The 26192-nt window shown below is 34.3% G+C and overlaps 3 protein-coding genes across 3 annotated transcripts; 2 read left to right on the top strand and 1 right to left on the bottom strand.

Annotated features, from left to right (window-relative positions):
* The first annotated feature begins 1214 nt into the window (after window positions 1-1214).
* LOC25492716 (phospholipase A-2-activating protein) lies at window positions 1215-13826 on the top strand. The gene is made up of 21 exons (XM_013600916.2): window positions 1215-1603; window positions 2998-3101; window positions 3247-3315; window positions 3664-3724; window positions 3831-3970; window positions 4586-4775; window positions 5076-5137; window positions 5266-5354; window positions 5470-5539; window positions 5629-5688; window positions 6615-6761; window positions 6929-6967; window positions 7079-7116; window positions 9030-9116; window positions 9946-10111; window positions 10274-10351; window positions 10961-11097; window positions 11559-11635; window positions 11979-12048; window positions 12633-12698; window positions 13273-13826. The coding sequence occupies exons 1-21, from the start codon at window positions 1215-1217 to the stop codon at window positions 13405-13407; spliced, it is 2274 nt and encodes a 757-aa protein (XP_013456370.1). The 3' UTR covers window positions 13408-13826.
* Window positions 13827-16607: 2781 nt separating this feature from the next.
* Window positions 16608-21211, top strand: LOC25492715 (cytochrome c biogenesis protein CCS1, chloroplastic). The gene is made up of 8 exons (XM_013600915.3): window positions 16608-17063; window positions 17834-18053; window positions 18139-18250; window positions 18407-18679; window positions 18849-19114; window positions 20092-20248; window positions 20345-20428; window positions 20685-21211. The coding sequence occupies exons 1-8, from the start codon at window positions 16685-16687 to the stop codon at window positions 20841-20843; spliced, it is 1650 nt and encodes a 549-aa protein (XP_013456369.1). The 5' UTR covers window positions 16608-16684; the 3' UTR covers window positions 20844-21211.
* A 56-nt stretch (window positions 21212-21267) lies between these two features.
* On the bottom strand, window positions 21268-25455 carry LOC25492714 (4-hydroxy-3-methylbut-2-enyl diphosphate reductase, chloroplastic). Its single transcript, XM_013600914.3, has 10 exons — window positions 25139-25455; window positions 24027-24223; window positions 23515-23694; window positions 23263-23394; window positions 23087-23161; window positions 22900-23005; window positions 22702-22796; window positions 22260-22445; window positions 22084-22170; window positions 21268-21803 (listed from the first exon to the last, which is right to left on the bottom strand). Exons 1-10 carry the CDS (start codon window positions 25359-25361, stop codon window positions 21738-21740), a joined length of 1347 nt encoding a protein of 448 aa, XP_013456368.1. The 5' UTR covers window positions 25362-25455; the 3' UTR covers window positions 21268-21737.
* Window positions 25456-26192: the final 737 nt, after the last annotated feature.

The following is a 26192-nucleotide window of genomic DNA, read 5'->3' as shown; positions in this document are numbered from 1 at the left end:
TAAACCCCACCAGTTTTATAACATTTTGTCTTCTTATCATGTCCACCAAACGGACCCTAAGATCATTTATAAAAGAAGTTTTTTTTTTTTTTTTTTTTTTTTTTTTGTAGTGTTACACTGTAACGAGGCAAAAAGAAAAATAAAAAAAAGAGGGAGAGTCGTAATTAAGTTCCAAGCTTATCTCTCGGGATGAGAGATTCCATGCCAAGCGAAGGGCAGTTCTAGTGAGCAGAACACCTTGCATGTGATTCTTCAGCTATAAAATATGCACACATATTTTGTTCCTTAAGAACATGCACCAATGTTGTATTTTCATTTCCATGTAAAACATCTCTAATATGAAGGACGTCATTGGCATAAGTGTGTAAGGTATGATCACGAGTCACGACCATCAATAATTAAATCAACTAACCCATTTTGGGGTTGGCCTACTGGTTGATTTGGGGATCTTGGAGTTTGCTCCTCTCAAGGTCCCAGAGGTTGGATTCCCCCTGGTGCCAATTTCGGTGGCCAAGTCCATACAGAACTTGCTCTGGCTTTAAACGGGCCCCCGTAAGTGAGCGGTGGGATTGGTCCCTCGAATTAGTCGATTCTTGAATCGGATACTGAGTTTAAAAAAAAAAAATAATTAGATCGACTGCTTCTAACATTCACCTTACAAATAATGTTGACATAACCTCTTTTACTACAAAAATCAAGACCTATCTGGATAGTACGTAACTCAACTAATAGCACATGGCTTCGAGCTTCATAGTGAGAAAAACCAACTATCCAATCTCCATCGTGATTGCGAACAACACCATCACCACCTAAACAACCAAAATCTTCTAGAAAGCTACCATTAATATCGAGTTTGAGTGTCCTTCCGGAGGAGAGATCCAATGAGCTAAGAGGCGCAATGAGTGTGTCTAAACCAAGACTGAGATAGTAAAAAATGTATACATCATGTAATAAAATGGTCTTTCACACCACATCTTGAATACACTAGTGTTAATCCTAAATAATATTCTTATAAATTAGCATACAAAATATAAAATTTGTAGAGTATTAAAAATAAAATAAAATCTATATCTATCGATCGATATATATATAAAAGAAAAGAAAAAGAGAATATATAGGGAAGGAGGTTGAAGAAGCAAAGGACTTTGGGTATATAGAGTGTAAGGCAGCTGCTAAGTTCTGTTCATCTCTTTTTCTCTCTCGCTCTCTCTAGAATGGACATTGATTTCAAAGAATACCAATTACGCTGTGAACTCCACGGCCACGAAGACGACGTTCGCGGAATAACTATCTGCGGCGGCGATAACGGCGGAATAGCAACCTCATCGCGTGACAAAACGATTAGGTTATGGACTCGAGATAATCGCAAATTCGTCTTGGACAAGGTTCTGGTAGGTCACACAAGCTTTGTGGGACCTATAGCATGGATTCCACCGAACCCTGATTTGCCACACGGTGGTGTTGTTTCTGGTGGTATGGATACTCTTGTGTTGGTTTGGGACTTGAATAGTGGTGAGAAGGTGCAGAGTCTTAAAGGTCATCAATTGCAGGTTACTGGTATTGTGGTTGATGATGGTGATCTTGTTTCGTCTTCTATGGATTGGTAGGTTTTGAAATTCTATTTTAGTTTCAATTCTATGTTTACTTGATTTTTTTTTATTTGTAATTTAATGTATTGAATCAAACATCGACAATTAATTGGTCTTAGTTGTTAGTGATTTGGGTGCTTAAGTAAGTGGTTAGTGATCGATCATGACGATCATGACTCTTGCTTAGGGAGAAAATTTGGTTAAAATTCGTTTCGGAGTGGAGAATCCACTTTCTGTGCTCCACAGGTTCACTGACAGAGATTAGTCACCACCAAGGTTTTAAATAACAGTCGCGGTCGCGTATAGGATTTCGAATGCGATTTCGGCCGTTATGGGTGTTGCTATACGGATTGCGGTTGTCGCGGTGTGAATTAATCACAACATTGCACAACTCTTAAATAATGATAGTCACTTACATAACTTAAACTAGAGAAAGATCTGACGTTCTAAACTAGATAAGAAGATAACTTATGTAATTTATTATCAAATATGTACCAAAAATATGATTATCATCTATATCAATTGAAAAAAAATATCCGAATTCTATGTCTGTTGTCATGAATGGCAATTTTTTGCAGCCGTAACGGTGTTTCGTCGCGGTTGTAACGGCATTTCGTCGTGATTTTTGTTCACTCTGTATGTAAAAACGGTGGAAAACGGTAACGTCCGCTACCTATACCTTTTTGTCGCAGCCTTATTCTCGGTAACGGACCATATTTTAAAACCTTGGTCACCACTATACGAAAATGGAAACTGTCGGGTCATGAGGGGAGCCAACCTTTTTTGATTTAGATCGACTAAATTATTAAAATTTTATTGTACAACTGTAAGATCAGCGATTTTGCATGGGATAAAAGTGTTGGGCAGTAAAAAACCAACAAGAGAATAATAAGCGTAGTGGAGGTGAGGATGTTGCGATGGATGTGTGGTAAGACTAGACATGGTAGGATTAGAAATGACTACATTAGAGAGAGAGAGAGAGTCGGGGTAGTATCTATCGTAGAAAAGATGGTGGAATCTTGACTTAAGTTCTTTGGGCATGTAGCAAGAGGTTGTTTAGATTCTTTAGTAAGGAGAGTAGATCAGATGAAGGATAGTTAAATCACTAGAGACAGAGGAAGACTTTGAATAACTATAAGAGAAACTATTAAAAAAGATCTAGAGATTAACGAATTGGATAGATATTATATATGATTGAGTATTATAGCGCAGTTTTACCCATGTAGCTGACCCTACTTAGTGGGATAAATCTTGGTTGTTGCTGTTGCAGATCAACTAAGTTATTGATGTTTTTGTCATTATTTTGTAAGCATGGTGATACACTTCTGAATGTTAGGTTGTGTATATGTAAAATTTTGCATCTTGATTTTTTAGTCTTAATAATGTAGTACCTGAATTTCTTGTGCAGCACTTTGAGGAGGTGGAGAAATGGGCAATGCATAGAGACCTGGGAGGCTCACAAGGGGCCGATTCAAGCAGTTATAAAGCTACCCACAGGAGAGCTTGTTACAGGTATTTATACATTTTTAGTAGCAACTTTTCATTATCACTTGTTGGGTTACTCTCAGAGTCATGTCTCTTAGGAAGTTCACAACATTTGAAATGTTATTGGACTGAAGTGAGTTTGTTAACTTATTTATATTCTCACATATATTAGGTTCAAGTGACACTACTTTAAAGACTTGGAAGGGCAAAACATGTTTACATACTTTTCAAGGACATGCAGGTTTGCTTTCCCATCTTTAGACGCACATTTTAATTTTTTATTTTGTCATCGATTTATAATGGTTAACTTATAGTTTTTTGTTTGGTCTATTTCCCTCATATTTCTACGAGTGGTGAGGAATGGTAGACTTGTTTTCTTTATATTTTGATCCGTGCCTTCGATCTTAGCAATAATGTTTTTTTGTTTTCTTTTAGCAATAATGTTTCCTTGTGAACATAATTTGGCAGTCATATTATATTCTTTTATGCTGCTAGGGACTGCGACATATTTTTGCTGTTTTAGTGTCTTAACTCTTAATATATAAACTAATAACACTGCAAATGCTGACAACCTTTGAGGAATGTACAGATACTGTTCGTGGCTTGGCTGTGATGTCTGATCTTGGAATCCTATCTGCATCCCATGATGGGTGGGTTCATTTCTGCACATGCTCCTCTAGATTTAATAAATATTGAATGCCTTGTTCTGCATCAGGAAATATATATAATCTGCTTGACTTGTTTCTGTTACTACAGTTCTCTGAGATTATGGGCAGTAAGTGGTGAAGGGTTAATGGAGATGGTTGGCCATACTGCAATTGTTTATTCAGTTGATTCACATGCATCAGGACTTATTGTCAGCGGTAGCGAAGACCGTTTTGCAAAAATATGGAAAGGTGATGATTTATTTTTATTTGATATTATCTGCATATATTGCTTTAGTGATGCTACTCAATACTGTTGAGTTTCATGGCTTTTGTTCTTTTTTAGTGTCCTTAGGGAGCTTAGGAATTAATCTTGGTCTGTCTTCATGAAGTTCATGTGAGAATTTTTTGTTGTGGGGGTGTCATCCCATTCCTTATTCCGGCCAACAGTTGTAAGAATCTGCTTGATATTGTATTCTCTTTGTTTTTGGCCACAGCTGAGCTGCAACTTTCACAATCCGTAGCTTCAGGATTAACATTTTGGTTTTTTCCAATATTTACTGTTATTGCATCTTATTTCTATTTTATAGAGGTATAACCATATAAGCTAGTTTGTTTGTTTATTTTATTTTATAAGAAAAAGAAAATGGTCTCAAGTTTTGTTTCGTATATCATATGAATAGACCTGTCTCTTCCATTATCACTGATCAAATTGCCGTGCATGTGAAGCATCTAGGGTTTTAACTTTTTAGCAGCTCGAAGGCATCCGTTTTATTTAACATTGCCGATAGTTTTAGTTTTTTTCGTCACATCTTGGGAACTTGTTGCTCGAAATTGTGAATTTTTTTTGTCTTAAACATTTTTCAGATGGAGTTTGTGTCCAGAGCATAGAGCATCCTGGTTGTGTTTGGGATACAAAATTTATGGAAAATGGGGATATTGTGACAGCATGTTCCGATGGAATTGCACGCATCTGGACTGTAAATCAGGATTATTTTGCTGACCAGCTAGAGCTTGATTTATACACTTCGCAACTTTCTCAATACAAGTCTAGTAGGTACGGTTTTTTGTGGGCTGTCATAGTGCACTTGTTACTCCCGTTTCATCAGCTTCTCTTATCTGTCCATACTGTGAATTTCTTAACCTTAGTTTTCAGTCTGAAAAATGTGGTTCATTTGTCCTCCGTGAATAACTGATTTCATTTTCTTGGGAACTTTTACTTCATGTAAAGTAGATCCATATGTATTCCTGTTTTTGTTTTGTTTTTAAAATTATATTCTATAGATTACTTCATACTTGAAAACGTTATGTCTTGCTATTACTGATGAACTCAGCTTCATCTGTTAATTTATGCTAGAAAGAGGGTTGGAGGATTGAAATTGGAGGAGTTACCAGGCTTGGATACACTGAAGATCCCAGGTTTGATTTGAACTCTTTTTTAAGACATAACTAGTGATATCTGATGATCTGGTTTGAGTGATTTTTTCCTTTTTGTATTGTGTTGATAATTTTATACATAATCCGACCACCCATCTCGTTGTGAACAGGAACTTCTGATGGCCAGACAAAAGTTGTCAGAGAGGGAGATAACGGAGTTGCGTATGCATGGAACATGGCAGAACAGAAATGGGATAAAGTAACTCCCTTAACCTCTGTAATTTTGTTCCCTTAGTCAATCTCAAGTTCTGCAGTGACAAATCTAAAAGATTTTACAGTCGGTAATTTTACTAACTATTTATCGTTTCCTAAAGATTGGTGAAGTTGTTGATGGACCGGAAGAATCAAATCGCCCTCTCTTCGATGGTGTTCAGTATGATTATGGTCAGTTTCCTTATTTTTCTCTTGACAGTTGATCGCTTTGTTTACCTTCTTTACGCTCATTCTAATAAAGTTTACTTTTGGCTATTCAGTGTTTGATGTGGATATTGGAGATGGTATGCCTATCAGGAAGTTGCCATACAACCGATCAGGTACAAATTTTCCCCACGAGGTTGCAACTTTAATTGATTTAATAATGTTCAGATTGACTATCTTGGGCCACGACAATTGATGTTACTGTCTGTTTGTTCACTTATGTGCGTTGAAAAAATGAATTTATACGGTCTTTGGGAAGTCAGTTAAAAACATGTTACTGTATATTGAATTATTTCAATAGTTTCTCACATTGTTCAAATTCATTCTAAAAACAGTGGATGAATTTATTCTTATAATCATTACAGTAGATATTAATATTCCAAAAATGAACTTTTGGGTCAAGTCAACCAACAACTGGTATGTTAGGCTGTTTTTATTTCCAGGAGGCAAATTGCATATGTGTACGCATACATGCTTGCCTGCTCAATGTAATAAAAAAGAGAGTAGTTAGTGGGCTCTATCTGTGAATAAAACATGGTGCGGACTATTCATATTTTTGTTTCTTTTGCATTTCACTTTTGCTTATTCCTTGACGTCTTAAGTCACAGTACTTTAGATTGTAGAGAGAAATTTGTTAGGACTTTAGATTGCAGAGAGAAATTTGTCAGGAGAATTTTTCAAGCTATTCACATAATATTTTCATTTATTCTCTTGCGACGTGACATTAATATCATACCTTTTCTTATGAGTGTTTTCAATTTTTAGGGCTTAGGAATGATGTGTTAGGTTTCAAAGACTTTATACTTGATGTACCAACCCATTTAGTCTGATCAGTTACTTTCTTGCTCAATTTCTACTTTTGGTTTTCTTCTTACTTACAATTGGTAATCTTGTATTTATGTGCCGAGAATCAAACCTTGCCCTTGTTACATAACCCTATAATTTTTGGTTTGCAATATTCATAGTTTGTATGCTCCAAAAGGTTTGTCCATGTGACTGATAATCTGCTAACTAAAAAAGAAAATTGAAAAAATGTCTCCAGATAATGCATATGATGCTGCTGATAAATGGCTACTTAAGGAGGGTCTTCCTCTTTCTTTTCGTGAGCAAGTCGTACAGTTCATACTTCAAAATTCTGGACAAAAAGATATTACTTTTGATGCTTCATTTCGTGATCCGTACACCGGCTGTAAGTACAATGTTATATATATATATATATATGTATATATAATAATAATAATAATAATAATAATAATAATAATAATAATAATAAATTGACGGTGATCAATGAGGTCTATTATCTTTGCAATCATTCTTTTTCTACTTGATGTTTATTGTCATATTTTTTTCTTTCAGCCAATGCTTACGTACCAGGTCAACCTTCTCGCACATCTGGTAATTAAAACTTACCTTATTTTGTCCTGCATGAATTCCATCACATTAATGTTTTAATACGTGCTTGTGCAACTCAGTCCCAATTAACCTTGTTTATTGTTTTAACAACAGATATCTCTGCGAAGCCTACTTTCAAGCATATTCCTAAGGTGTGCTTTCATACACTTTGTTTTGGAAATTGCTGATATATTCGTCTGGAGGAATACTTTTTAGCTCTAGGAGTTCTAAGGCCTAAAAAATGTGGATGATCTGATTGTGCCTTTTACTGTAGTTATATGCTTTTCTATTTTGAAGAAAATAAAATAAAGGAATGCATTGTTATTTACTTTTGCCCAATACGTTAGTCAAACCCAGGTTATGTCGCAAAGGTGCAATGTCCTTAGTCCTAACATGCTATATTTTGTCACGAGGGCTACGAAAATTTATAATATAAGCATCTGATTGATATGTTCAATGTTAAAAAGAAAGGAGATTGTAGATTTTGTACTTTGGTATCATTGTGGTCTATGTATTCTTGTGTATTAGAGGTAAGGATAAATTGATTCTGTTCAAGGCCAATATGGCTCTAGGTGGAGCTCAATAACAAAAAATTATTCTGGTAGATCTTACTTGGTAAAACCTTTGCTGCAAATTTGTTTTTTCTTCAGGAAAATTGCTTGACAACGCATGCATTTTTTTTGCAGTCTGAATTTAATTTTACTACTACAATAGTTATTTTTATAAGATGGTCATTGATAGAATTTTGGCAAGTGTACCAAATACTATCGAAGTAGTAAAAATATCGTTCCCACAAGGAGTGGTTTTAATTTCAATAATTCAACTACGTTGTAAGTTAGGATGTATAAAAGTTCTTTTGATTTGCCACTAGGCAGTAGATTGGTTTGTTTGCATAAAAGTAACAGAAAATAAAGATTGGTTTTAAGAATAAGAGAGAGATGAGTTTAGGTCTTTCGAATCATCGATGTTCTCCTAATTGGTATACCGCACCTATTCTTGTGAATGATTCACTAGTTCTACGATAGTTAACAAAATATTCCTAATCAATCCCTTGAGTTAGGACCCTCTTCTAGGGTTACAGCCCCTAATTCCTTAGGTGGTCTAATAACCGTTGAAGGTTTAAGCACGTTAGCCTAATATCACTAATAAAGGATTATCCATTCCTAGACTAACCATGTTTATTAGAACAATTCAATTAGGTCTAAGTCGAAAGCTAGGGTCAGTAGTCATTCGTTCTCAATAAATCATGTTTATATTTGATCAGGATATAAAAAGCGTTAAGAACAATTGAATTGAATAAAAACTAGATTGTCATTCACAATAAATAGAGTTCCACAGCAACATGTGTCAATTAGGGTTACAAAGAATCATCTCAGACCTAACCTCTAATGGATTTAGCTACTCATAATGGTGTTTACAAATAACATAATCATTAAAGGAATCAATACATACATGAACTGGTAAAAGAGTGAAGAAATCGCCCTTCTCGCCGTCTTGTAGTCTCAAAATCGCACTTTGCTCTCTCAAAATCGTAACCCTTGTCTTTGGAATAGACTCCAGCTTAAATAGGCACATAAATTCGCCTAAAATCGTGTCACGATAAATAACTGAATTAGGGTTTCCTCAAATCGTGTCACGATTTTGCCATCGTGACACGTTTTCTTCAATGTCGAAGCATGTTTTTGGTCTTCTAAAATCGTGTCACGTTTTTACCAAATAGTGACACGTTTTCTTCCCTTGTATTTTCTTCAGTTTTCTGCTCTTTTTGCTGCATAAGTTGCCTTGTGAACTCCAAATTGTGATCAAAATACATATAAAAATTACGTAATGACGAGATGTCATCAGTCACCTAGGTCAATATATCATCTTTATAGAGTGTTGCTCAATGTACAAGTGTTTGATCCAACTTGTGGAATTGTTTAGTGTTTAAAATCGTGTGATTTTTTGTATTTTTGTAAATGACCAATGCTCAAACCTCCTTATTGCAGAGTTACATAGTTATTCATTCTTCATGGCAATTGTTTAATTTGATAGCTCATGCCCAGTTTTTTACTTCCATTGTCAGAAAGGGATGCTTGTTTTTGATACTGCTCAATTTGATGGGATTCTTAAAAAGATTGCCGAGTTCAATAATGCCTTATTATCCGACCAGGTAGGCTACATGATTGGTTATTTTTGTTCTTTTTTCCCCTTAATTATTAATATGTAATGTTAAAACGGCTCCTTTTGGTAGTAGAAACTTAGGGGGTGTTTGGTTCACGGACACAAAAATTATTCCCAGGAATAACATACCTTGGAATATAAAGTCGGGAGTTTGATTCCTGGGTATTTCTAAAATAATCTGTTTGGCACACTCTAACATTCCTAGGAAATTTGGAAGTTATTTATTTTTATTTAAAGAATTATATAAAATTCCACAGGAAGGAATCCACTTTCCCACCCTTTAACATGGGAATAATTTCATGGGAATATTGGAAGTTATTTCATTCCCAGGAACCGTTATACCCAGGATTAATTTTTTCTCAATCTTGTAACAAACATGGGTATACTCATTGCCCACCCATGTATTCCCAGGAGTGGAATTCATAACCTTCAAACAAACACCCCCTGAATTTTACGATGGTGAACTCACCTACAATGTTAAGGACTGGGGAACTTTTCTAAATCCAATGTACCTATTGATCATCCTAACTTCACATACAACAAATATGCCTTTTGATGTTAGACACATGACCTACATTTAATGTTTGATATACGGGATCTACATTTGATGATGCCCTTTGATATAAATTATAAACCCTAGTCAAGTGAATTGTGTTTGATATTATTAGTGCCAGGATTTTCCTTGTCTATGGATAATAGAGCTGCATGTTTTAGAAAGCATGCTTGTGTGCAGCATCATTATTTTTCTTACTGTTATGATTATATATGAATTCGTAATAAAATTTTCTGAGTATCTGGTTCTGTTGTCAATCTCATAGGGAAATCAGAAGTTGTCTTTGACTGAGTTGGATGTTGCCAGACTGGATGCCATTGTTAAAACACTGAAAGATACATCATATTATCATTCCAGTAAATTTGCAGAATCTGAAATAGCTTTGCTACTGAATATGCTATCTTCATGGCCAACCACAATGATATTTCCTGGTTAGTTGAAGTTTCTGAATTTTATTTCTTGTGTTGTGCTGTTATCTCTGTAAAACCATTGGATCAAATTTGTTTTATAGTATGCCTGCTTCTTAATCAGTACACTTCTCTGGTCTTAAGGAAAATGGTTTTCTTACTTCATGTAGTGCTTTCTGTATGCAGTCATTGATATTACAAGGATGGTAGTTCTTCACCCAGACGGGGCTATTGCACTTCAGAAGCATGTTGAATCTGAAAAAGGTATCAGCATTTCCATCATTTTGTTGTAACGCAATATTATGACAATAATAAGTTTAATTCCGTCTGTGCAATATGAGACACTCTTTTTACTTTGAAACTTATCTTTCTTCCTGGCATTGTTTGATATCATTGGCAATGTTGTATGAGATGAAGTGTTGGCCATAAAAATCAACACGAGAGTAAATCAATGTAGCGTAGATCGGAATGTTGTGCTAGAGGTGTGCTAATACTAGACGAGATACAATTAAAAATGATAGTATTATTATTGTAGAAAAGATGGTTGCATCTCAACTTTGGTTGGTTTGGACATGTCCGGAGTAGACTTGTAGATTCTGAGTAAGGAGAGAAAATTTGATGAAGGTTAGGCCAAATCGCTCGAGGTAGAGGAAGGCCAAGAAAAGCTGTAGGAGAAACCATAAAAAAAGTTTTAAGGTCAATGGTTTGGCTAGAGAGATGATTCATGATAGAACAATCCAATGCCATTTGATCCTTGTAGCCAACCTCACCTAGTGGGATAAGACTTGGTTGTTGTTGTTGTTGTATCTTTCTTTCTTCTTGTACTTTGCTGATGAGCTGAATGTTTCATTGATTTTCTCCCGTTACATGCAGACATTTTAATGGAAGTGATTAAGAAAGTTACCATTAACCCAACGATTCCTGCAAATCTGTTGACCAGTATTCGTGCTGTCTCCAATCTCTTTAAGAATTCATGCTTCTATAACTGGTTGCAGAAACATCGCAGTGAGGTCAGTATCCCATCATCATCATCATCATCATCATCATCATCATCATCATCATTACTATTATTATTACTATTACTATTATTATTATTATTATTATTATTATTATTATTATTTTCACTTGGATTATTTAAAGGAGTTTATAAGAATTGTTTAGAAAACCAACATATATGTAGAAAATTTGTTGTTAAGCATTTTTGTTTTAAAAAGTGCTTTAACTGACATTTTCTCTAATTAATAGATCTTTTCATTGCTCTGGTTTCAAGTATTACTAGCATATATATTTATTTCAATATATACATTGGCTTTTAATTAACTAGATTAATTCAACTCTCCTATACATTTTATGCCCCTTTTCTTATTTAAAAACCATTTCTGAAGAATCACGTGAATTGAATTTGTCCATCTTTTTTTGGTTAATTCTGGTGGTGGACCTTGGTCATTTACTTATGGTGTCTGAGTTGCAGATTCTTGATGCTTTCTCAAGTTGTAGTTCATCTACAAACAAAAATTTGCAGTTATCCTACTCTACATTGATACTCAAGTAAGTCATTCTTTTTAACGAACACTCAAGTCTTTTCTTGACCTAGGTTGAAGCAACTTTGTTTTGGAAAATACATGTTATTGGTATTTAGCTGCAGAATTTCACAAGTTGCCCTTGCATTTATATTTACGTATTATAATTTTTTTGGAAAATACCAATACATGTTATTGGTATTTAGCTGCATTAAGTATAGACAGTGAAGCGGTGGTGGTGGCTTTAGATATTTTGATATCAGTTCTTGCTTCATAATTTTCATCCTTGCAGTGATTTGCTCTCAGAACTGCAATTTTATTGGTCCACAATGTAAGCATGCAATAACCTTGACTTTTAATGTGATCCCCAGTTATGCAGTGCTATTGATTGAATCTAAGGATCAAGAAGGTCAATCTCATGTTCTATCAGCAGCACTTGAGGTATGTCTTGCACTATTTTTACCTGGGTTCAAACAACACATCACCAAAACTTAGCACACTTGGTTAACCGACTCCATCAATTGCAGTAGGCTGTATCAAAAGCTAAAATTTCAATAAATAATTTTGAACAAAATGATTTCTCATTAAGGATTTTTCGGTATCGACATAGAATGTGTATTCCAAGAGTATTCCTCTTGAGATAAAATGAAACTTTTAATGTTGCGTTTGGCACATAGACAAAACTTGAAGAAAAAGGACAATATCTTGATAAGATCCCTAAAACTAAAAGTAACAAAAGATAAACATATTTAATAGGGAAATGCTAACAGGTGCCCCACACTTGTTAAGGAAACTAATATTGAATTGTTAGTGTTGGGAAGTGGTGAAAATCCATTATATGTAATCTATAATTTTTACCCCTAAATATTGCTAATTTGTGACTAATGAAAAGCCATTATTCAAACCTAAAGCTCCTCAAGAAGCAGAGGTGCATAGTATATGTACATTATTTAAAATATTGAATTTGGGTACTTTTAGATGTTACATTTCTGAGTAATACCAATATGCATTTTGTTTTTGTTCAGATTGTCGAGGATGAAAATGTGGCACCTGATTCCAAATTTCGTGCTTTAGTTGCCGTTGGATCACTGGTATGTTTCAGTTTCTGTATCTCATCAATTTTTTTGGGCAGATAATTTCTTTTAGTTTTTCTGTATGTAAGTCAAGCTGGCCTGCATTTTTATAGCTGTAACTACTCATTTTTGCCTGTTTTTTATAATCTGCTTTAGTGAAGCCTGATTATCCAATTCATTTATTACCGTTGTCTACTGTTGCTGGCCTATTAGTAAAAACTGCTGTGTTGATTAGAGTTTCGTAGTGTAGTCAGTGGAACACCTTTGTTTTGGTGCACATGATTTGCATAAGGAATGGAATGACATCCCTTTGGTCACTAAAAGCTGCAAGAATGAAATAATATTGTTTATTCAAAAATAAAAAACAATCAAATCAAAATGCACATACTTATGTTTGTTGTATGCAAATATTTACATAATTACATATAATTACATGCAAAGTCCATCAATATAGGATAAAAATGAAGGTTAACTATTCAACTAAATGCGACACTCAACAGATTTCGTGTTAATAAATTCATGTGCTTGTAGGCATATCTACCTCTGAAAAATGTTTTATCAAACTTTTCATTGTCAAATCCTTTTCAAACAGATGCTTGAGGGTCTTGTGAAAAAAATAGCACTGGACTTTGATGTTTTGAGCATTGCAAAAGCAGCAAAGGGTTCTAAGGACTCCAAGATTGCTGAAGTTGGATCTGACATCGAGCTAGTATCAAAGCAAAGCTGAATCCAATTACTTTTGGGTTATTAATCTCTTCTATCAAATTTCAAAAAAATGAAGAAAAAGGAATGTTCATGCTTATGTTACTGAGTACTGATTACTGACCCATAATCAGACACGTGCACACATGGTTCCCTTTCATTATTCAGTGGATTTTATATCTTTGTAGGGAAAGGTGAATGCATCAAATGCAGAGTTGGTTGGAGTCGGAAATTTATGCATTGTACAGCATTATGATCTTCAGATTCTTATACCAAATTCTTTCTCCTCATATTGATTTTTCTTTAGTATTGGTAAATTTAATTTTATATGGATAATCGGTCAAAATCAATCTTGTGACAAAGTTTGTTTGAGGAACAAAGAGGGAACCATCTCGTGGCAATTTATTCAAACATTGAATAATCAATATTAACTGTTACTTTATATAGACGTGTGTTATTCAGATAGAATATGTGTATGTCATTCCAAAAAAAATAACTACAAGTTCTTTTGAGGATAATTGGGGCCGAAGTATTTTTTATTTTTTTTAAATGTCTGATTTTATTAATCAGCTAGTGACAATAAATACAGGTCCACCACTATAGAAATCCAAGGGTGAATTTCTTCAAACCAAATAAAATCAGAACAAGAAGAAATAGCAAATTTAGCTAGACAATTTATACTAGGAAGAATGAAAAAAATGCGGTCTTCAATTATTTTTCCCAAGATTGAAACTCATCGATAGTGGTGATGGCGTTAGAGGAAAACAACATATCCTTCCCTTGAGCAAGGCCGACTCTTCCGCCAACAAGCTAATGCGACAACACAGCCCTCTGCAAATAGCTCCAGCAACACCCTATTTACCATCATCGTTAGCGGTATAGGCATCCACATTAAGTTTGTAAAATTCTGGTTTAGGTGTCGTCCATTGAATTGCAGAATCCGAAATTGTAATAGACCTCTGTGCATTGTTCCAATCAGTTAAAGCATTTGGTAGTTTACTCCCTTCAAAGCACCGTTTGTTCCTTTTCTTTCATATATATCTCATAACTAACAGAATACACTTACTATCACAAAAGGAGTATGTAGCCTGACTATATGCAGAAAAATTAATTCTCAGGGCTGAAACAAACCATATTGTTTTGGACCAATCACATCCCACAAATAAGTGATCAATTGCCTCATCATTATGATCACACAAGCAGCACTTGATACCTTTTCTAAAAAGTGATTATCTTATCTCTTATAGAAATGTGTTTTGAGAGGTCACCATATAAGTGCGTCGATAAATAAATCTAAAGATGTGTAATTTATTTTAAGGGACCTAAGTATTATATACTATATGTCTCACTTATGCATGTTAGCAATGGCTTATTGAAACCAGAGAAAACATATTAGTTTTACACACCCCTTAAGAAGTGTAGCTATATTATGATTAACGATAGACAAAATTGCACTTTTGCTAATAAAATTTATATTTTCATTTTACATTTTATTAAGTTAATTATTTATATTTGAAAACCTTCACATTGACATGACAAAAAAAAAACTTCACATTGACGGACTCAACCTCATTTTTAATCTTTTTTTGAAAGAACTTCAAATTTTTCTGAGTTATGTTATTATTTTTTTGAGTTACTACATAAAAATGAAAAGAAAAGAAAAAACGGATTTCTGCTCTTCTCCCAGCAAGTTTCGCTCCCACCTAATCAAACTGATCAAAATACCCCTGTGTTAGTTAATTAATGCAAGTGTAAAATTACATGACTTAAAATTACGTTTGTTTTACACATGCGTGACTTAAATCACGCCGCACAAGGGCGGTTCTAAGGCCCGGCGACCCCGGGCTCCGGGCCAAATTTTTTGCAATTTCTTGTGTAAATTCCTATGAATTTCTTATATAAACTCCTATAAATTGGGCAATTTCTTTACATTTTTTATTATTTGCTTGCAATTTCTTATGTACGCCCTATAAATGTGTTGCAAATTTTTTTTTGCCCGGGCTTTACAATATTCCTGGCTCCGCCACTGACGCCGCATGAGTTAACTCACGCAAGTACAAAAGTGGATATATGTTTTTTGCCGTGTTTTAATATTTTTTGAACAATGAATTGCTTGCTTATTTTGTTTTTCACTTTATTGCTTAAATGTCTTTTATAAACTATCCGAGAAAAGGTTTGAGGTGTTATACTATATTTATGGATGGGTTATAATCTATGAGATAGTCGTTACAATGTTGTTGTTGGGAGGAAGAAGAGGTCGGTAACGAAGAAAAAAGGCGAGTTTTCGCACCGACACAACACAAACAAGAGATTCATGATTTTCTTTGTTTTCGTTTTGGAATGACCGTGTTTTTCAAAATGTCGCTTCTAATATCGCCACTTTAATGGCAAAGGTTAAACTAAACTCTTTCTTATGGTTGAAATCAAAACAAGGATTATTTAGTTACAATTATCATGAGTGGTGGAATCATCCCCTTCTCTGTATGGACATCCACTTGTAATTTATTTTTCTCTGTTTTGTTGTTTTGGTGGTGCTTGCTTTACACCTTGTTGCTGTAAATACTGTTGGGTGGTTTGCCTTTTACACGCCTTGTGCGAGATAAATCACAGTTGTTAATATCATATATCATTTTAGTTTGTTCAAAAAAACAAAAGAAGTTTATCTATGATTTTTTATAGAAGTTAAGGTGAATTGCATAAAAATATATTTTTTAAAATGAGTTCAAATTCAAAGATTTATCAAGGTTAATGTAGGCTTTAAAACTCATAGAAAACTAACCAAACTACTTACATAGTTTTCATACAAAAAAATAGTACTAACTTAATTTAAGAGCGTTTATATGAGATATTATAAATCTTTTTTAACTTAACAAAGATTTTAATTCAGACAGCTTCTTACGAAAGTTATCCTTCTCTATGGTCCTTTTGTTCAAAATCATTAGTTGATTTTTTACTCAAAAGCCATCAATTGATGAAAAATGTAATTTTACTTAAAAAGAAACCATTCCACAAAATTAATAAAATTCCTAGTTTTTCTCCTTATAAATAAATATTAATAAGATAGTATAATAATAAGATAGTATCATATTATTATTATCACATTCTTTTTATTTATTATCTCTTTCGTTTCCTATTAATTAAATATCTATCTTTTTTGTATTAAAAATATTAAAATATCTATCTACTCAAGGATAAAGTAACTGCAACTGTGGTCGTTAATAGAGAGCTGACACAACACAGTCCCTCAAACTGAAACTGAAACTGAAACTGAAACACAAACACAAACATTGCAATTTGCATGTATGTGTCACATGATGTCTTTGAGGAGTCCTATGAATCAATGTCTTCTCAAAGTTCCCACTTTTCATCCTTTGTTCAAATACAACAGAATTCATAGTCATCGTCATAACACCTTCTCATTCACCATCAGCTGCAACCTCAAAAACAAGGGAAAGAATAATAGCTTGTTGTCACAGAAGATTGTTTTATCAGAATCTTCTCCTCCACCACTCACACAGGATAATGATGATATCAACAATGGAAATGTTCCAGCAAGCTCAAAGAACCAGAAAGGTCCTTATGGTGTGGTCAAAAAGTTGAGTAAAAAGGTGTTGCAGATTCTCTCTAATTTGCCTTTGGCTATTGGAGAAATGTTCATCATTGCTTTTTTAATGGGTTTAGGTATGTGCTTAATATTTTCTTCTTTTCTCTATTTTTTTAGTATGAATTATTAAGTTGTTTTTCACCCTTTATAGTTCTCAATATTTTACATAGGAAGTGTTTGAATTGATTCATTTGAGCTTATCTACTCACCTATTTGAGAGAGTTTATGAAAACAACTTAAGACTTGTTCATAAGCTCTCGAGATAGCGTATGAATACAACTTATAACTTGATGAAAACTCAATTTGACTTTATTTTATCTTTTGATATCGAAATAACATAAGCAGTTAATTAAGCTATTTATCAAGACAGGCCATAGTACTTTTGTTATTTAGAAGATAGATTCTGATGCAAATGCTCCTCAAGTTTGTGAATTCGGGTGAACTTTAATATATCATGGCTAAAGAGATGTTATTTTGACTTTCCATCCAATTATTTCAATTTTTTGTGTCTGCAAATTTGCTTTGATAAAACCATATGATAAGTATATGTTTGCTTCTACGGTTGCAAATTTGATTTTGATTTAATTGATTTTAGTCAAAAGTGTGTTTATGGTAAAATAATTTATTTTTACGTGAAAGTGAGGTGAACAATAAATTTGAGTCTAAAAATCACAATCAAAGGCAACAATTACAAACGTTAGCTTCAAGTTAGAATCAATTCTTGAGCAAAAATTAATTATACTCGAGAACCACCAAACTTATCTTAGTCATTTTTAACTCCTCAAATCAATTTTAGCTCTCCCAAAAGCGAATGCCAATATGCACTAAAGAAAAATTTCTATGGCAGGCACTTTTATTGACCAAGGCGAGAAACCTGAGTTTTATTTCCAGAATTACCCTGAAGATCATCCCGTGTTAGGATTTTTTACTTGGAGATGGATTTTCTTCCTTGGTTTTGATCACATGTATTCAGCCCCTATATTTCTTTCAATGTTGGCCCTTCTTGGTGCATCCCTTATAGCCTGCACTTACACAACACAACTCCCACTCATCAAGGTTTCAAAAAGGTTTGGTTTGGTTGTCAGTTTTCTGTGTTCATAATGCTTGGTTTGCGACATTTATTGATCTCTGAAGGCCTTATTTGTTTCGTAGATGGTCGTTTATCCACTCTGCCGAGGCTATACGTAAGCAAGAATTTTCAGAATCATTGCCGAGAGCATCAATTCAAGACGTCGGTACTATATTAATGGGAGCTGGATATGAGGTTATAATGCTATGCCATGATTCACACTTAACTATTTTGTTATAGAAATAGTTTATACACAAACACTTAAATGATAAGCGCTTATTTGTAGTTACTGACCAACAATAGACTTGAATATTTTTGTGTGCGTTAACAAAATGTAATTTTGGATTATAGGTATTCTTGAAAGGACCAACTTTGTATGCTTTTCGTGGACTTGCCGGTCGGCTAGCTCCTGTTGGTGTTCATATAGCACTGCTGTTGATAATGGGTGGAGGAACTTTAAGTGCTGCAGGGAGCTTTAAAGGTTCAGTCACTGTGCCTCAGGGGCTGAATTTTGTTGTAGGAGACGTTCTCGGTCCTACCGGCTTTCTTTCCCTTCCAACTGATGCTTTTAATACAGAGATTCATGTCAACAGATTCTCTATGGATTATTATGAAAGTGGGGAGGTAAATGTTGGTTTTATATGAAATTGAAGTAATGATACTTGCAACTGTATTCATGAAATTTCAACTGGAATAGGTCAAAGTATTTATAGTTTTCTGCAGTTTTGATTTCTATCATTGTTGAATTATGCTACTTTGATGTACAATATTTATTTTTAAACTCATGTTACAGGTTTCACAGTTCCACACCGATCTTTCCCTCTTGGACATGGATGGAAAAGAAGTAATGAGGAAAACAATTAGTGTAAACGACCCTTTAAGATACGATGGTATCACTATATACCAGACGGATTGGAGTATTTCAGCTCTGCAAATTCTCAAGGACAATGAAGGACCTTATAACTTGGCTATGGCACCTCTAAAGATCAATGGAGATAAGAAACTTTATGGTACCTTTCTACCTGTTGGAGATGTTAACTCTCCTGATGTTAAGGGAATGTAAGTGTTTATATTTTGACTGTCACACTAAAACATTCTTTTCAATATTTGGAAGCTTTGAAAACTGTTCTTAGGAGCATTTCCTCAATGACTTTTAGGCTGTATTTGGAGTGACATAAACAACTTATTTGCACTTATCTACTAACATAAACACTTGAGTGTTTACGAAAGCTTGTGGAAACAACTTATGAAATGTCTATAAACTTTTGTTCAGTTAATTTTGATAAGTTCTCTAAGATAGCTTATGAAAACAGATGATAACTTGTACATATGCACTTATATTGTGAATGCTTATCTAATAAGCACTTAATTGAGCTGTTCATCCATACGAGTCCTTAGTGTATGATTGGGGGACTATAAAGCACGGACACAGACACCGGACACAACATGAACACCGACACCGATAATAATTTGAAAAATGACATAATTCTGTGTATTCATAGGTGTTGGTGTCGTGTCGGTGCAGGACATTGAGACGCATCTGACACCGAGACACACCTAATCCGAGGAGTGTCCATGCTTCATAGTTGGGGGAGAACAATCAGATAATTGAAGTAGGGCAAATGCTAACATGTGCCCCAAAGGCACATGCTAAGAAATTTAAAATAGAAATAATTGTCTCAAGTTGTGCATTCAATTTTATTCAACCTTTTAAAGTTAAAATTTTGTTGTTTTCTATGGAAAGCTTCTAATTTTGTATTCCTTAACTTGTGCCCTTGGGGCACAAGATAGCAAGACCCTTGAAGTAGTTAGGATCGGAGGTTAAGACTTACGATAATTGCAATAGTTTGGGGTTCCAATAAAGGAAAAATATTTTTGTTTTATTATTAGCATATTCTCAAAATTATGTATATAAGATTAAATTACAAATTAAGTGCAAAGGACTACCATTACAGACTTGATGATAGGTCATTCTGGCACATACACATTGATATTCTGCTTTTCTTGTTCTTTTACTAACTGTTGTCGAATTTTAGATCTATGCTTGCTCGTGACCTGCAGTCAATTGTCCTTTATGACAAGGAAGGGAAATTTGCAGGAGTTAGACGACCTAATTCAAAGCTCCCAATCAACATCGATGGCTCAGAAATTGTCGTCGTTGATGCAATAGGCAGTAGTGGCTTGGACTTGAAGGTGTGAGCTTAAGCCAAGTCTGGTTATTTTCCTTTAGATACAGTTAGTTGTGTTACAGTTGTCGCTGACCTATTGCCTAATGCTTATGTTATGCAGACTGACCCTGGTGTGCCAGTTGTATATGCTGGATTTGGTGCTCTCATGCTCACTACATGCATCAGCTATTTATCTCATTCCCAGGTGAATCTCTACATTTTCATGTTTAACACTTAAGTATATGAAATTATCATTTGCATATTTGTTTGTATCATTCTTTCTCCAATATTGCTTTCATTTATAGATTTTCCAGAATCCAGAGTCCAGACAAATCTCATATGCATAATTAGACGACGCCTAAAAAAACTGAGAAAATAACATTGGTAGCTTAGTTGTGTTTTCATTATCCATGTTCAATTATATATTAAAATGTTACTTTTACTTTTTGATCAAATGAAAGATATGGGCTTTACAAGATGGGACAACAGTCGTTATTGGAGGGAAGACTAATAGATCAAAGTTAGAGTTTCCAGACGAGATGAACCTCTTGCTTGATAAAATCCCTGAAATAGTTGAATCATCATCTCTATCTAAGCAAACTGATAGCATGGTTGGCTAGAGCTTGTAGCTTTTGAGACAGCAAGGTGAGAATTAAAAGACTCTTCAATTGGATGGTGGCATATATATGGATTATATAGAAATGATAGAGTACTTCGACATACAAATTGGATGCGATGGATGAGTCAATCACCAAAACTTTTGCAGATCATCTTATAAGACATTGTTTACATACTAATAGTATATTACATGTATATTTCGTTTGTTTTTATTTGATTTGATAGGGCCAGATACCAAAGCTCTTATGTCTTGTATCATTTATGCCCCTCATTTAGGGAGATGAATAGTATCTTTGCTATCTGGTATGTTCATAATGTACAGTTTGCTGTCGCAACTATATAAAGATCACGTCTCTTTTTATTGTATTGAGCTGTTCCTTGTAGCCATTCTGATACTAAAAATGCAATACTCATATGTTTAGAATATTACACAACACACAACATAAATGCACATTGAAGATGTTTTGGTAAACAAAATGTTGGTAAGACCAACATACCAAATGTCATACACTTTACGAAAGTACAAATAGTTCTGATAACTCAAAACCCAAGCCTCAATATGGGCATTACATAGTACCATTTTAATCAATATACATAAGAATGATAAGATGATAGGAAATGTAACATAAGCAACTTCATTAGCATTACAGCATTTACTCCTTATCTGATACAAATAGGATGAATGATGAGAATTACATCTGAATACTGACAGCGTCAATACGGACTTGTAGGAGTTTACCTCCCACTTTATCAATCTCACACAAATCAGTCCCTTAACCGTAGCACTTATTAAGATTTGTCTTTGATAAAATCTACAAGTCGAACTGTAACAGATGCTGAAATTGAAATCCTTCCTGTTATTTTTACATTTAACGATGTATGTATTCAGCTCTGCTTTATGGGAGTTGCAATCCTTCTTCCTTTTTCAAGTTAAACACCTTGATAAGTGCATCTCCCACTACCTGTGTGAAATCCAATGATGCAAAATGTCATTAAACGAACTTGAATTGGATATTATCATCGAAAACTGAAAGGAAGGAACAATATTTGAAATTTAAATAAATACGACACAAGCCATTTGCACCAGTTACTTCCTCTGAAAGTAACTATCTGAATTGCAACAACATGTTGGTTTCCAAAGTATATTCATTACACCAGCAGAATATACTGAAAAAAATAACAAGAATATGGAAGGCCAGTCACAAGTTTTTATTACTTCACGCGCAAGGTAAGAGAAAATACCTTGTCTGGTGTGGATGCACCTGATGTTACACCAATCTTCAATGGACCCTTTGGCAGCCAGTTTTCTTTCTCGACAAGCTCGCCATGCTGAAAGATGAAAAGATAAAGCATTATTATTAATAGTGAAAAAGAGATAATAGTAGATGATGTATAAAATCTCTTTTATTGATGCTTACATTCAACTTGTATGCTATTTTATTTCCTGGACCAATTCTTTGCTCACTGTCAATCCAGTAAGAAGGAATTCCACGTTCCTCGGCTATCTCTTGAAGGTGCGAAGTATTGCTCGAGTTCCAGCCACCGACTACTAACATGAGATCCATATCTTTATCTACCAGCTTGTAAATAGCATCTTGTCTCACCTGAACGGAAATTCAATACAAATGTTTGATTACAATGGCCACGGTCTAAAATATATATCATAGAATTAGGGAATATTTTTCTGAATATTATTTCAAAAGTAATAGAGCACAATCAGTAAAATATTTAAATAGACTATTTTATACCCAACAGATTTCATAACAAGCCAGTGTACAAATTATTACACAATAACTGCAATCACATTTTATCATATCCAAAATAAGCAAGAACATAAAGGGACTAGAGAAGTGAAAACACCTGAGTAGCATTACAAATTGTGTTGAAGCTTATGAAGTGCTCATTAACGTTTTCCACGCCAAATTTGCGCATCATAGTCCACTGCACAAGTTTCCCTGTGATCCGATCAGCAAAATACATATCACTATTAATTATAATTTATGAATAGGGCACAAGAAAATCCCTCTACCTCTAACTCCAAAAAATATATAAGCTAACCAATCTCTTCAGTCTCTCCCTTGAGCATTGTTGTCTGATTTGCAATGCCAAGCTTTATCAGGTCATTGTCTGGATCAAAGCCCTTAGAAACTGCAAATTTAAATTTCTGGACAAGAAGAATTAAATAAACGACGTCGAATACCACAGGGTTTTGAAAGCAAGAATGATCATAGGACAAATGCTGTACCTCGAAAAATGCCTCTCTGGTTGAGCTATATCCATTAAGTTCACCACCAAGAATATAATCGCAAACATATTTAGCCTGGATAAGTTTGTCAGTTATGCAAAAGTTAGTACAAATTTCTTCAAGTTAAGACATTCAACACACATTAAATCAAATACTAGCAGCAACTTGGGACAAACCTCTCCCATATTTTTTACAATTATGTATTTTCCAGCAAAAGACGCAGTTGCGACAGTTTCCTCGTGGGCATATTTACCATGAATTATCGAGGTATAATCTCCTTTTTTGTGCTTCTCGACAACATTCCATACCTTCAAAAACAATTCATAGGAGACAAATAATCTGAGTATTTGTTGGTGCATTGATATTTGATATATGAACGGAATACATGTAAACCAGCAAAGCATAAAGCCATTCTCATATGTTGATACCTTCGAAACCCACTCGCAAGTTGTATCAACAATTTGAACTTTTTTCTCACTCAAAGTCAACATCTCATCGACTGCGGCTCCAAAAGCAGGCAAAATGACTACATCACCCTTGTTGACAACCTCAAATTGTTTCTTTCCTTCTGCAATAGGAATATTCTCCACTTTCATCTCCTCTAGGCGCTGAATCAGTAATTTATCAAAGCTCAACATACAAGAAATTAATCATGTGAAAGAAAACAAGGCAGCGGTCAATTAAGTTCATAACACAAATCAAGTTTTACCAACATTATCAACTGTATGATATAACAAATAAATTAAGAGTTTAGTTTTGATACACCATCTGTGTAAAAAGAGTACCATGTCAGCAAATCACAGTCAATTACGTATGTGACTTTAGAAGTCGTTATGATCTGACAATAAGTTTGATTGACAGTGTAAAAAAACTGTGTATGAATTAAATTAATCAATTAAAAAATTCAGAGATCATTAAAGGTAATAGGAATTGTATATACCTTATTAACAGTTGGGTTGTGGATGATTTGATTGGTAATCCAAATTTTGTGATTAGGAAACTGTTTTCTGGCCTCATAAGCAATCTGAACAGCCTTCTCAACTCCCCAACAAAAGCCAAAGGCTTCAGCTAGCATCACAGTGACATTACCCCATGTATACTCATTCCTATTTTTCTTCAATGTTTCAATGATCTCACCTGCAATCACAAAAAAGGGTACACACAATCACTACTCACCGCAAACACACTAACTTATAAATAGAAGAAAATCATATCCACAAATCAATCTAATAACAAAAATGTAGCCATCAAATTTTTCATCTTATGTGTTGTTCAGTCTGAGAACATAAGTCTAGGTCACCGTCAACGTTGGGGGATAACCTAGTATTTATACAGGTCCTTTTTTAGGGTTAGGCCCTCTTCATGCGTCAGGCCCAACCCTAATTTGGGTGCATGGTCACCACTGAATATTCCCTCGTGATTTGTAATGATCAGATAAGGCGCGGAAAGGGAACGCGTGTATCATTCCGTGCATGAAGGTTATGCAACTGTTAGAGACTTATTGGTTGGACCAAGTAAATTGGTTATGCCTATACCTAGAATCAAAGATATCTTAACCTCACCTGTTATGACTTTAGTGCCACCTCCACCTTTCTCCTGTGGGGTATTAGCTCGATCGTCTGTACCAAGTAATTTGGTACTTAACAACGATTAGATATTCTTACTTATCCGTTCCTTACCCTATTATGATTACTCGATAATCTTTACAGGCGTTTCTAGGAACAATTCCTCCTAAAAATTAAGCTCGATCATGCGGTCTAAATATTTGATACTAAACATGTACCAAATGTAAGAATTTTTGATAGACACAATATTTATTGGTTGATACGGATAATAATTTGAAAAATAGAATAATTAAAATGTAATATGTGTCGGTGTCATGTTGGACACGTCTTTAATCGAAAGTGTTTGTAATACAAAATAAACACATTCCTAACTAGAAAGTAATAAGCATAAAAAAAGAAGTTAAACATGTTTTTTTATTTTTTTCAGCTGAATTCCTTATAAACTGGCGAAGGAGACTAAAATCAAAGAAGAAACATAACAACATACTGGTGTACTCGTGATTCATGAGTTTGAGAGTCTCTTCCTTGCGTCCAAAGCCTTTGCGGTTATAATTCTCACCCCTGGCGAGGTTCTTTCGGAACACCTTTGGATCAAAATCAGAGTCAGCTGAACAACGGACCGGAAATACTTTCCTGCACCGGATTCTATCCGGAGAAGGAACGTCGATGCGAGTGGTGGGAAAACGGCAAAAGTTGGCATGGAAAGCCATTAGAAGATACAGTCAAGACAAGACAGCGGTCCTAACTCCTAAGTTCTCTTGTTGTGTATTTTAATGATGATTTTAGTTTATTTAATTCAAAAGTAGTAGAAATATTAGAATAGCAGGTGAAGCTGTTACGTATTTGCATGTTACTATTTTTTAAGGTTGATTCGAAGACCGTTGCTGCTCATTCGTTCAAAGCCTCTATTGTGGACTTTTTGAACCGTATCTTTGCGTTTAACTACCACACCACTGTATAAAAGAAACATTAAACCTATTTGATAAAAAAAATACATGTCTTGCACATGATTAAATTAGCAACAGTGATTTCAAACTAATTTAATACTATTATCAACCTTTTTCATTTCCGTAATTTTGTCAAAATGGTCCTATATTTAGAGATAGAGTTAGTAATTCTAATTTGACACCTTAGCTATTAGTGTCACTTTCATGTAGATAATATTTATATTTAAATAGTATGATATTTTGATAATTTTAATAATTTACTAATGGATATGAATTTCACTTATGTATCCATTAACTAATAAGTAGGTGAAATATCTATTTAGTTAAGTGGATATCCGTTCAACTCCTCGTATCTGTGACGAATTTTATCTATGATATTAACGTATACAATTTTTTTGCTATCCCTAACCCGAAGGCCTTTAAAAGGGGGTAGGTGCAATCTCTTTATATGTATTCTTTAAGTCTCGAGGTATTTCTTACCTCTAAATAAGCATCATCCCTTCATCCTAAATTTCTATTGAAAAATAAAACTAAGATTAATCCTACAAGATAACTATACTTAAAGAAAAATGCTATACATTGTGAAAATATTCT

Source organism: Medicago truncatula, chromosome 4 (assembly GCF_003473485.1).
Source record: "Medicago truncatula cultivar Jemalong A17 chromosome 4, MtrunA17r5.0-ANR, whole genome shotgun sequence".
NCBI classification, from domain to species: Eukaryota; Viridiplantae; Streptophyta; class Magnoliopsida; order Fabales; family Fabaceae; genus Medicago; species Medicago truncatula.
The sequence above is the reverse complement of the archived record's forward strand: the minus strand, read 5'-3'. Positions and strand labels throughout refer to the sequence as shown.

What these genes read in the sequence shown, in the direction of transcription:
- LOC25492716 (XM_013600916.2), top strand. Translation starts at nt 1,215, where the DNA reads ATGGACATTGATTTCAAAGAATACCAATTACGCTGTGAACTCCACGGC. An exon ending in CTTTCAAGCATATTCCTAAG is followed by an intron (nt 7,117 to 9,029) that starts GTGTGCTTTCAT and finishes TTCCATTGTCAG; the next exon opens with AAAGGGATGCTTGTTTTTGA. An exon ending in TACTCTACATTGATACTCAA is followed by an intron (nt 11,636 to 11,978) that starts GTAAGTCATTCT and finishes TGTGATCCCCAG; the next exon opens with TTATGCAGTGCTATTGATTG.
- LOC25492715 (XM_013600915.3), top strand. Translation starts at nt 16,685, where the DNA reads ATGTGTCACATGATGTCTTTGAGGAGTCCTATGAATCAATGTCTTCTC. An exon ending in CTCATCAAGGTTTCAAAAAG is followed by an intron (nt 18,054 to 18,138) that starts GTTTGGTTTGGT and finishes TTTGTTTCGTAG; the next exon opens with ATGGTCGTTTATCCACTCTG. An exon ending in GCTATTTATCTCATTCCCAG is followed by an intron (nt 20,429 to 20,684) that starts GTGAATCTCTAC and finishes ATCAAATGAAAG; the next exon opens with ATATGGGCTTTACAAGATGG.
- LOC25492714 (XM_013600914.3), bottom strand. Translation starts at nt 25,361, where the DNA reads ATGGCTTTCCATGCCAACTTTTGCCGTTTTCCCACCACTCGCATCGAC. An exon ending in CCAGAGAGGCATTTTTCGAG is followed by an intron (nt 23,006 to 23,086) that starts GTACAGCATTTG and finishes CTTCTTGTCCAG; the next exon opens with AAATTTAAATTTGCAGTTTC. An exon ending in AAATAGCATACAAGTTGAAT is followed by an intron (nt 22,171 to 22,259) that starts GTAAGCATCAAT and finishes TTCATCTTTCAG; the next exon opens with CATGGCGAGCTTGTCGAGAA.